The 13,078-nt window shown below is 34.7% G+C and overlaps 2 protein-coding genes across 3 annotated transcripts in view; both read right to left on the bottom strand.

Moving 5' to 3' along the window:
* Positions 1-5,116, bottom strand: part of Tao (Serine/threonine-protein kinase Tao) — a 41,660-nt gene extending 36,544 nt beyond the window's left edge. For both annotated transcript variants that reach the window (XM_071592819.1, XM_071592818.1), the window contains exons 1-2: positions 4,885-5,116; positions 3,973-4,129 (exon numbers count right to left, since the gene is read on the bottom strand). Coding sequence is in view for 1 of the 2 variants with exons in the window: in XM_071592818.1 (XP_071448919.1) it covers positions 3,973-3,989 (17 nt within the window). In the remaining variant the exon portion in view is untranslated. The remainder of the gene's footprint in view (positions 1-3,972; positions 4,130-4,884) is intronic.
* Positions 5,117-6,101: 985 nt separating this feature from the next.
* Positions 6,102-13,078, bottom strand: part of Lnk (SH2B adapter-like protein Lnk) — a 43,189-nt gene continuing 36,212 nt past the window's right edge. The window contains exon 8 of the mRNA XM_071591647.1: positions 6,102-12,490. The gene's annotated coding sequence lies outside the window, so the exon portion shown is untranslated. The remainder of the gene's footprint in view (positions 12,491-13,078) is intronic.

Here is a 13,078-nt window from a genome sequence, read left to right as displayed (position 1 = left end):
TTTGTAAGAATACTTATCTTCATCTCATGCCAACCGGTGCCTATTTAAAAATCATCATTTAAATGTACCAGAGAATAAAGAAAGATTTGTGAACGGGATGAAAATGAATTAATGGCATTATATCACTCAATCACTTCAAGGGCTACGCAAGTAACCACAGTTTAAGTTGTAGAGTATTTGGTGCAACGCACTTCCTGTTTGTGGGATCTAGCAATGCACTGACTACTTCCACGATTTACCAGACAAACCATGCAATTACAATCACACAGACCAGCTAGCAGTCATTACACAAATGACTCCTCTGCTTGTTTTTCTGAAACACCCACGCAAGTCTCAAGCACGTGCACACACACACAGTGTATGTGGGGAATTTCTTCCCTTGGTAGTGACCTAGCACCCATAATTAATGAACAGTAACAGTACAATTAAATTACATAAAGGCAATTACTCCCTTGCTTTGGTTAGTGAAACATTGTGACCCCCTTGAAGTCTTCATAATGTACATGGGATATTTCTTCCCTTGATGATGGCCAGCCACTTGCATGAATGTGATTTCATTTCTAGCTAATTTTACTATCCACACCCTCTTTTTTCCTCTGCCCCTTCATCAATGATGAAGCTATTCGTAGTATTTTGTGGAACCAGCAATGATTTCATCATAACGTTATGTATGAACGACAAAATGCTGCTGATGGCATCATGATCAATAAATGGATTTTTAACAGGTTATAACTACATTCATTTCTAGGACCACAGTTACATACTGCTATCTCCCGGGGACTCAACAGACATTTGGAAAACATGATCACCATACGTTCACTAGCAAAAAAGGACAGTTGATTTCATTAAATTTTGAGTGAAAACATTTACAACAAAATCCCTATGATTTTTAAGAGACACAAATACTTGCATGAGACATATAAGAAACCAGAAAAATATATCTTGGTTCTTGATAATGATTAGTCACCAAGTACCTCTACAATGGGAGAATTAATGTACATTTAATCAAAATGGCCAATTGTCTGGACATGAAACAGCAAAAAAATTGTAAATTCATTCTCCCAACTACACCAACAGTAACCACACCCCATGCATGCCATCACCTGCAATTTCCATAAAACTACTATCATAATTTTAACCCAATTTAAAGTTCATAAGATTAATACAAACACATTGTAATTAATCTATGTAAGCAATAATGAAGCTTTCCAAAACTTCTTTGTTGATTACGAATAACCACCATACACTACAGTAATCACATTGAGTAAATGAGATTCAAGTATAACCTTAACCCTGTGCATATAAAACTCAAAAGGCACAATCACATTGGTATTGTTATACTGCAGAAATCATCTCATGTCACTAATACCTTCCAGTAACTTCAAGTGAAAACAACTTTGTGTTTTCCCCAAACACTTCACTAATTGGTTGCTAGGCAGAATTCAGTTACTATAAACAATTCTAAACAATAAACACACAGACTCAATGGCCTTATAAGCATTAGGAATATGGTGGAAAAACATTTGCAAATTTGCACTAAGATATGTCATTTGTTATAGTTTTTCAAAGGAAATAATATTCAATTATGAAAGTGTGTCCTTTGAGATTACACACTTGCATAATAACACTGGAGAATGGAAACAGAATAACATAATATAAACTGATTATAACATAGATACATACATAAAAAAAGGAAAAAGTATTTTCTGTTTTGGCAAGCATTTCATGCCATACTTGTGCCTTTGTCGGATGCAGAAATGTGCTATTCACATTGTGAAGGGAAAGGTATGGTGGGTGAGGTAGTGGTTATTGGTGGGGGGGGGGGGGAGTGTGTTTGGGGCAACATGGTGAAGGAATATCGGTGTTCAGTAAATGATGTTCATCATGGATGGTTCAAATGCTACGGGTACCCACATAAAACCATACAAATCGTCACCTCAATGCTTCAAGCAGATTCAGGATGTGTTTGTTCTTGAATACTTGTATTTTGACCATAGAAAGAAATGTATATATGTGTGGGTGTGATGATTATGTATATGCGCTAGGATGACTGATATAGTTAAAAAACAAGTGAACAAAATTGGATAGGAAGGGAAAGCTGAAGATTTTTATTATTCAAGCTTCAAATCTACACGCATGTAATTGAATTTGCAAGAGGTATGTCAATAACCTCATCAGAAACTGCATCAAAATCAGCCACACTGTTACTGTAAGGTACAAGAAAAAGGTTGCCTTTTCAAGTTTTACTATGCTACTGGTGATTTGATGCTCTATGGATGTCATGTGTGGATAAAGGACATTGAAGCCAAGATAATTTACCAGCCATTCACAATGAAAAGTAGTCACGCGCACAGATTATGAGTACATAAGAGCTATGAAGAGGCAAAAATGAAAAATGAACATTTTTTCATTTCTGTCGATTTGACATGGAATCAAGAGCACATCTGAAGCAGAGCTTTAAGTCAAACTCCCACCTCCGCTCCATCACCAATTGATCCATGCTTTTAGACCAATCTTCCACATACACACACAAACAAGTATTCCAAGAACTGAATGAAACACACTTTACAATTGAGACTTGACAAGAGATCAAAAGACAACAGGTGTCAAGAAAAGAAACGAGGGCAATCCATAAAAGCTCCCATTCAACAAAAACAACTGGCCATTAAGCCTTCCATCGAAGGACACAGCACATCGAAAACCCTCTATAGGTTCAAAATTGAAAATATGCCTGCAGAAGAAAATGCAATTGGAGGTAAACTACTAACTAAGTTTGCATTACATCTCTTCAAAAGAAGTCCATCCAGGAATATTGTTTGATCTGATTACAATAAAAAACATGACTGATTTTAACAATTATTATAAATTACTATAGGAGACTATAACAAATTTCACAATACAGCGAACAGTAAAGAAAATATGATGACTAACTGAATACTGTCACATTTATTTCATTGATTTCGTGAAGGACCTATCCCAAACAGGATCCAGTATTAACTTTGGTTATAACCAGTATTAATTCTAAATATAAAAATAACAATCTTTGTCATGCCTTTTCAACTTAATCCACAATATCAAATGATTTCTTAGCTGGTAACCAAAGAAGTGAAAAGCCTTCCTTTAAAACCTTGCTTCTTGGCTTAAAACAATTAAGCCAAAAAAACCTGATTCTTTAACTTTTTTGCACTGATTGACTACATACATCCTTTCGGGTCTTCTCTCATCCTATTTAACATCATCCTTAGCCCATCCCACCTAAGTACTTCAGGTTGCATTTACTATTATTCATGGCTCCAGGATATGCATTACAATTTTTTCTGCAAATTGATTTCCCAAGTTCATTCCACCCAAATATTATTCACATCACTACAAACCAATACGCGAAATTACGTGTGCACCATTTTAAATTGATGAAGCGGTTTCGCTTAAAACTTTGCATTCGCGCGTTACCTCCTTCTTCGAAATAAGTAGATCAAAAAATTGGGCGGCGGCAAAATAATGCCAGATTAAAATGAAATAATGGCGATGGCCATTATCATTCTATTACAGCTATGTACCTTCCAAACCATGTATTTCGCTGCCACACTAATCATTACATGCCTACGTAAAAGTACACCAAAGCTGGCAAAACGGGCGTGTCAAAGGCGAACATGCCTTATAGGATTAACTATCAACTGAAACAATTATATTCGCTGCAATAATTTCAGATTTAACGTTTAACGAGCATGGGTGTGGGACAGCTATTTATATTATCATTAAGTAGTCCAATATTGGAATGAATTGTAACGGCAATTTTACTGTCTAAATTTAAAAGGAGTGGCTCTTTTATCAATTTTCATGCATTACATTAATGCAGTAGGGTATGACCTACAAGCATTTTCTCAAATGTTGACTTAACTACATCTCAGAACTTAAAAATATTACCACAAATCTAGATTTATTTAAAGCAAGGTTACCTTAATCAGGGCTTACCTTGGAACAGCTGGCATAGTAAATCTGTCACGTTAGTGTTGCACCCGACCTGTCTCTACTTGGTGGAATGCAACGGCAAGCTTTATTTTGCGACATACAAAATAGGCGTCACACAGGATTTCCTTCAGCCATTTTTAACATGTATTCTGACCATCACCTGAATGAAAGAATGGTCCTGTTATCAGAAGTTAGAAACCATTTCCGTGTAGATACACTTTACACCACGTATTTCATATTACCAGTTACATTCACTCACTTCTATTATTACGCGTGCGTCTTAGCGAAATAAAATACGTTTCGGTGAGCATTAAATATTACTATTTCTCTTTATAGCACATTTAACAAATACACCCAGCACTACACGTTAAACCCCTGCACCATTTCCTCCTTCCTCGAAAATGAATACCTGTTCATTTAGGTAGTGAAGGAACCCACACTGTTGTTGACAACCGTGGCATTTCGACATAAAACATAAAAATTGGCAACAAAGTAATTCAAGAAAAGGTTTTATGTATTCCCGGCACTGTCATTCCACCGAAAATCTCGAATAACCGCAGACCATTAATGGTACTTTTCCCTACGGTTCAGTACCGTAAAATAAATACAGCAGAGAGAAATTGCGAGTTCAAAGTAATGGCCTGAACCTAGTTTCCAACTACTGTGCTACAATATCCATCCAAAACTTCATTAAAAATCAATCACAAATTGTTTAGCTATGACATCTAAGCTTATTGAACTTCGTACGGAATAGAGGGATGATGAAGGCGTTTCGGTCTCCGAGAAGCCGTTTTAACCTCCCTTGTATTTTTTTTACACGCCTCTAAAATTCATGTGCCGTAAACCGAAAATGAGAGTATTCAGAGACGACCACGGTTACAACAATAAAGTAATTTGACAAATTCTGCCACTTACCATAAAATTTTCACTTCCAAGATGGCGTCTTTCAAGCATGCGCACTATTGAATTCAAGTCCGGATGCACGATATGCTGTAAGTTATTCAAAGTACCTTGCATTGGATCCTCTTTAAACTACTGCATAATTGCAATCATACCCCACGATTTGCCACACCATAATTAAACACGGTAAGTCATTAATCCAGAAATGACATTTCCTATACTATTGAATAGTCTTGGCAGTTTTAGAACATCCCCAAGGAATACTCACTATTAGAAACAAATTCGAAAGATTTTTCGATTGGGTGTGCTCTTGTGTTTCTGCGCTTTGACCACTAGAGGCCAATGCGAACAATTGTCAAAGAAATTCACCGCATCTAAAGAAGCGGCTATTTTAAATCAAGTAAAAATGTTCCAGTATATTGAAAAAATATATTTACTTGTCACAGCGTAAGTTCAAACTCCCATATTGTATTTTTACTCAACATATCCTGGCCATGTTTATTTAACATCTGAATTCTCCTCTGATACCTCAACTATTCTAGTTTCTATACCACTTGTTTCGAGCTGGCTTTAGATTTGTATCATTTTCAGCGAATAAATATGATTTTTATTATTAGATCCTGATAACTTTGAGAAATTATATAAAATGCAGTAACGGGTAGCTTTATGATTTTTTAACATATGTGAATTAACTGAAAAAATGGTCCGCGTACATCAATTAATTAGCTTGAGATGAAAAAGCTGTTAATGCGTGGAAAATAACTATCACGTAATTTAAATCCTCAGATCATTCCGAGACAGATCACTCAACGATTTGATGATGTCTTACACTTACTTTAAAATATTTAGTTTTAAACTATATCTATTCATGAATTAAGAGAGGCCACACAAAATAGGCTGACATCGAATATTCCACCCACGCTCTGAGTAACAGATGCAGTTGTCACTACTTGAAACCATCTCTATATTGATATTACTTCGTCTTGGCGTTTTTAATAATTCTGGACTTGAAGTCGTTTTACCATACCCTCCCGGCCGGATATAAAATACGGCACAGTATTGTTGCGTGCACACCACGGAAATGACGTGCTCGGAAGATTAAAATAGCGGGACATTGACGCAACAGGAAATAGTGGACCAGCCCATAATTGCGGTCAATTTTTCTGCGATAAAACGTAAACCGCAGAGCTCTCGAATCCAAAATCCAGGCGCTGGGAAAATAAAAGTCAGTGTCAGAATCATGCAATTTATTCGCTTAAAAAAATGTATCCACTTCATTTATCATTTAAGAATGAGGCAATATGGTACACGCGGTGTGACGTGCAAGTGGCCATTACTTAGCATTAGCCATAACGATGTAAATGCAAAAGGCCATGCCCTTTAAGTGAATTTTGCAAAAAGTTTATGATTTTACAAATATTACATTGCAAATTATAAAGAGACCATATTCTACAATTCATCTAGTAACAGAGTTCAAAACAAGGTTTAAGATGCATGATTTCATGGCACACTTTTTAATCCTCACAGTAATATCCATAACCTTAATACTTGAACACAAAACAGACTAGAGATTGTTGGTAAACCAGCAACTTTTCTACGGTAATCACACTTGGTACCACAAGGACTGTGGCTTTTATGGAAATGCCTGCCATTTTGTAATAACATTACAAAATAAATCATTGACTAATTTTTCTACACAAAATCTATAAAAATGTTTCATGAACAAAAGTATTCAGAATTACAACCAAGGATGACAATAATATTTAAAATAGCCATTCAGTCAGTCTTAAACACTACAAAAACCATAAACAGATAAACAATGTAAATGCAAAAGATAAGATGTAAGGAACTTTATACCTCCAACAAGGCCAATTATTAAAAAAAACCTTTAAAAGGCATTTGCTGAGGTAAAATAATCGTTGATAAACAGTTTCCCATAAAATCAAATATTGAGTTGAATCCCACAAATATTTCACGGGGCCTATTTGGTATATTTTGAAATGTACTACTTAACATTTTATTACACAGCCAGTCATTCCTGGTGAGGTATTTTGGAACCAGGAACTACCAGCATGGCAATGCCATTTACATTTTTTTCTAAAAATACCATCACTGCACCAGAGTATCCCAAGGATACAACAGCAGTCAACAGTGCCTATGACTCACAGTACAGTTTTTACAATAGCGGGAATGTGGTATCAATAGCTAACCTAAAATATTGGCACTGTAACAATTAAATCCAATTGGTGGAATCTTTGTACTATAAATTACAACTAAAAGCAGACCATAACATATGTTTGAACACACACTTTTTGACACAGGGTTACACCTACAACAGGAGTTTTTCAGTCATAAATTAGACAATACATAATTACATGTAATGAGAATAATCACAGTAGTCTGATCTGTATGCATACAAAATGTACAACAACACACCATCCAAGGGATACTGAAAGACAACTTTTTGTTGCGTTTTGTGGCACCAAGCAGTTAATGTTCATAAACCAGCACAGGCTTCAATAAACATTTTTTTTAGCATTATAAGCAGCCATCTTTACCTGCTTCAACTTCAGGAACAACAGGCACAAAGCTTTCACAGTAATAGATTCTCACTCAAACCAAACATAGAATCTTGTGTGGTATATAATACAGTCTTGAAACTTCCAGCACACAGCATTTTTAAATTACAATATATTTTTCCTAAGTGACAGAATATGTACTTGGTCACTTTCCTGTGCATGAAGCATCTGTTTCTAAAACTTCTTACAAATAATGGCAGGAGATTAAATGAGAAGACACTTAAAACCACTGTTAAATAGGCATACAAAGAGGAGCCAATATGTAAAAAGAAAGAAATCATTTTGACTTCACACTGGATTCAACAATTTTATGTGTACATTCAGAAGCTAATATATTGAAAAAATAACTTTTTGTGATATTTTTGATACCTCATCCTGATGTCAAATAACTCCTTTGGTAATTAATACAGACATAATTAAGTAAAACTGTACCTATCTACTCTCATGAAAATATTTTATACAGAGCTATGCAATGAAAGAATGTCTGAAGAATAATCTAGGGCATCAACTAGATTTAAGTACCTACCGGAATGAGTGGTTACGATTCCACTCCACACAAAATGTTTGAAATGCAAATACAGAGAACCAAGATTTTTATATACCTTTACAATCTTATATATGCAAGTTATTTATACTAATTCCATAAATGTTATTATTAGGACCAGCTAATAGAAAAATAGTACAAGATGTAGTCATTGCTTTAAAAGCAATTTCTTTGATTTATTATTAAAAAAATAAATTCAACATATTTGAAATTTTGAGTTCCAAATTGATTGATTGAAGCAATGTAACCCATGGAGAGTGGTTCTTTAAAGCAGTTTCAAATAAAGCATTTATAATTTTGTCATAATTTCTTTATCATAATTTTATACAATGCAAAAATAGTTCTTTTACTGGCATTACAGAACAAAACTGGAGTTAGGAAAATTACTTGCAAAAATTTATAAGACTATTTACATCTCATTCCTTCTCAGCTCTGGTGGAAAATTAAGAGAATCATTGCACCTCCTTTACTCAGCACATGCAAAATTTCAACAAGAAAATAACAGGGTGGTTTAATGATTTAATGACAACACACTGTAGATTAATGGAAGGTGAAGGTTATGCAATCAATTATATCATAAAACAACAATGCATAAAAAATAGAGGAGGTGCAAGAATTGATGATGAAAATATCTTAATTCAAACTGCTGTTAATTTTATCTAGTTCATCTCATAACAATCAAGAAGTGAAGGTGAAAAATAAATAATACTGTCAAGGAGCATACAAGTGGAAAACTTATATTAATCTGGAGTTCCATTGTATTTGAAAAATACTTATGAATACATGTGACTGGAAAAATATCTCAATAGACTGATGTGAATATTAATAAAATGTACATACTAGGTAGGTACCTTAGTATCAGCCTGTTCTATGATCGAATAATCTGCCCAACACAGAAATAAATTACATGCTTAAATGGACAAAAGCTGCAGGTTCTACTTTATTTACTCGAATGTAGGGTATGTTCTTATCAAGGAAATATATACTTTGGTTAGTAAAATGAAATCACATTAAGGGTATAAAGATATAATGTGACTGACACACTAGCAACCCGAGAGGAAAATATGCCAGTAAATATGACCCAAGTACTAAAACAAAAACACTGGATACCAAAGACAGATATAACATCCGTTGAAATTTTTGGATGAGAATGGCAGGGAGAGTCATTACATTTATGAAAAATTCTCCATGCATAGTCCTCTGGGAATGAAGAGATTGGCTAAAAGCAGGACAGCTTAGAGGGCTGCTGCAAACCAATCCTGGAAATGATAATTGTGCCTAAGGTCAACATTTCTCATGGCATGGGGAATCCTTGGTGATGCTTTTGCTTTTCATAATTTCCTTAACACTAAGAATTTTCATTGCCCTTTTTTTTTAGTTACCCAAAACCATTTTGCTTTCATAATTGGCTCTTTTACATCAAAATTCAACTCGCATCTCACCATAGGATAAAACTTAAGCGGCATCCTTAAATCTGGTTTTGAGACCATGCACTTGATAGGGGATTGGTGAGATCACCCTCTTAACCAGTTTTGGAATATCTTGCACACAGCAGATCCTTTCTTGGACAACTGTGAATGGGTGGTGAGAAGTTAAAAGCTTTGTTAGCCTTTAAGAGTACATGAGAAATGGTGGATAAGACCCATTTGATCAATACTGTGACAACAATTAGTTGCTTCAGTAGGAAAAAGACATTGATAAAAAAATCTGCAAGCTCTCCAACCCTGGTAAAGTAGAATGCAGATTACAACAGCCTTCAATTCCTAAAATCCTAAATAACTAGTTAACAAAATGACAAACAAAAACTACGAAGACATCGTAAATTTTAGGATATCTCATCAATGACTTCTTAAAAATGGAATAAATTAAAATTCACAAAGAAAAATATTGAGCAAAGGGATTAACTGTCTCCGATGAATTACTAATTTTAAGGGGCATAGTAAATCAACCAGCTTTTTCTTCTGGAAGGAGAGGTGCTACCATTGCCTCACTGGGATACACCATAATGAGAGATACACCAGATAATAAAGTTCTTTTGAATTTTTACAACATACTTTTAAAAAAAACCCTTTGAATTCTGTAAGTATTAAACAATAAATTTGTTTACAAACCCTAGTGCCTTTCTATATGAAGTACAGAATGACTCAGCTTTTTATCCCAAGAACCACTACCAACAGTAAAACAATGGCTGTGTACCAGATAACAATTCAATTCAGTTTTCAAGATTCATCCTCAAATTGTTTCAAATGTAAAGGATCATTCATACGTGGCAAAGTGTGATGCATGGAGTGAGTGGGTTGGGCATTTTAGTTTAACATAAGATGCTATGATGGCATTTCATAGTTTTCATCAATGAAATCCATCTATATGCATCCTTATTTGAAGGAGTTTATGAAGAAAACGCAGGAGAGGAGAATGGAGGGAAGCCGTTTGGAGACACCGAAGATTTGGATTTTGATCAAAATTTTAATGTTTTCAGATAATTATTTCAGTGTAGACAGAAAGTTCTCTTTGAGCTTTGTATCCATTGTGAATAAGGCAAATTTGCAAGTTAAAAAATGTAATTGCGACTAAGAAAATGGATTCATTTTGCATACACAACATCATCCAGCCTTTTTTTAATTTCTAAATTTAACTCTTATTATTTCACATATAATGCTAATTGGATTAATTACTAAATATTTAATGTAAACTTCAAGCCACTCATATTTACTGACCACATTTATTGTTCTGGGCAATAGTAGAACCCTCTATAATGATTTTTGAATAACTTTAGGACTGCTGAGGGGCAGACCAAAGTTATTCGGTGTGAGGAAAGCCTAGGATATGACTTTCCGAGGAACAACTAGGGTGTATCCTATAAGCAGGGTCTAGCCTTGCAAAAATACAGTTGAACCCCGATGCTCACGGAGTTCACTTAGCCAATTACATCTCCATTGCCATCGTTTGCTTGATTTCCCAAGTGCTTTTCTATGTCGTACCCTTTCCCAGTTCCTCCACCTTCTCATCTCTACATTTCCTTTTTTCTATTACCTTTCCTCTTTCTTGTCTATCTGTCATCTTCACCATAATTATTTTTTTCATCACGAGAATATTTCTTTGAGGACTTAGTAAAAAATAATCAAGATAAATTTGGGTGAGAGACAGTGGATTTATGCATTTTTCAGAGTAAAATCAACCAGATTGTTGCAAGGAACATTATTATGATATTTCTTTTATCATTATTCTTTAAGAGAAAAAGTTATCATGTTAATTTTCAAATGTACATTAGGGAATCATCGAAACAATTCAGCCAGACAACCCAATGCCACTGAAGACTCAAGTTAATTTCTAAGATAAGGCCCTATCATGAAAGTAATGGCAGCGAAAACCATTCCCATAGTTAAACCAAACATGGATCAGTCTGGCAATCAAAAGTGACTCTTCAAGCAATCTGCGGGGTTGCATCCTTGCAAGGTTCTTCTGGAATGTTACAATGTACATACGTAATTAAGCCGTGATCTCTTCCATAACGCGCATCTGAAATACAGTGCATGTGAAACCGCTTGATTGATCGGTCAATCAGTCAGCCAATCATTTCAGAGCACACATGAAGGGCCAGTCCCAAAGATATTTAAAAATGACTATAATGATAGAGAACGAGTTACCCCTAATTAAATATTAGTTCTCTCACCTTCAATTTACTTTTTAATGATATTCAGTCAAACTGTCAAGACCAGACTTATTCTTCACTGAAGATATTTATGACTTTATAGCCATTTTGCAGTATTCTTTCATTAGATGACTGTTATTTCCACAAGTTCAAGCAAAATGGCATTCAAATTGGTGAGATGTAAATATTATGGGACCCAATCTCACATAATGTTAAAAAATTTCATATTACCGACAAAAGGATCCCACTCTCTTCATTTATTGTGTGAGGACATCCTGTAAGTCTTAATTATATATTACTATCGCTTAACCATGTGTTTGTGATTGTTTATATGCAAGCAAACCAATATTGTTACATTAGTGCTCAAAAAAACGACAGCATTTTTGGCAAACATGCTATACCATATATTGTATCAACTGCATCATTTGTTAACAGTGATAACTGAAAACCCATTATTTCTTAGTTAATTTTAGAGTAAAAAATAATACAATCCCTCCCTCAAAGGTAACCCTAAGTTAGCATCCATTCATGTTTCTTTTGATGATACTGACTAACTTGTTCCCACTTCATCAATTTCTGTTTCACCCAACCAAATCAGGTTAATCAAAATTAATGAAAATATGTACATCCTTAGTCATAATTAAAATGCATATATTACCAATGTCCACTCATATCACTATAATCTTCCTATTTTCTTAAGCAGAAGCTTTCAGTAACTTATACTAGTGAAATGATTATACTGATAATAAACTTTGGCCGTACCCTAATGTTCCCATTCTCCCTTCTCACGGCTCTTGATTTAAGTACACTCTTGCAGATTGCCTGATGTTATAGCAACCAGTGTCCCTGTAGGAAAACAATAGTAATTTATCCAAAGTTATTTAAATATTGCAAACATGAAATTATTAAATCTTAATGTTAATTTACTGGCCAATAAAATTTCATTTCAGAAATGAATCACTTTTCGTATTCAAATATAGAAGTCCTTCTCAACCATCATTCAGATTGGTGAATGTCCCAAGAATGACAATTGAGAACACAATTCCATATCTCCAGTTTTACTTTTAATTTCCTAAGCTGTTTGAGGTATCAGCTGAGATTCCAACACTAGTCAGCCTGCAAGCATTCAGGCCTCAGAGAAGGAATACGAAAAATTTGGGTATATTTCTAAATTGTCATTTCCACTGGCAATTAAGCATGGGAATGTCCATAAATGATGTTATTCTGGACTGCATTGTGACGGGGACCATGTACTTAGACATATTACAGGGGCAGAGGTAAAGTATAATCACTTTGAAGCTGTTTGTAAATGTACAATGTTTAAATCCATCCCTCTCTCACTAGGACGCTTGGTCTAATATCACAGACCCTTCACTGCTACAAATAAATTCCATATTGCAAAAAGCAACACTTCCATGGAAACTATAAATTTCG

Source organism: Hetaerina americana, unplaced genomic scaffold, assembly GCF_022747635.1.
Source record: "Hetaerina americana unplaced genomic scaffold, ioHetAmer1.1.p SCAF_5, whole genome shotgun sequence".
NCBI classification, from domain to species: domain Eukaryota; kingdom Metazoa; phylum Arthropoda; class Insecta; order Odonata; family Calopterygidae; genus Hetaerina; species Hetaerina americana.
The sequence above is the reverse complement of the archived record's forward strand: the minus strand, read 5'-3'. Positions and strand labels throughout refer to the sequence as shown.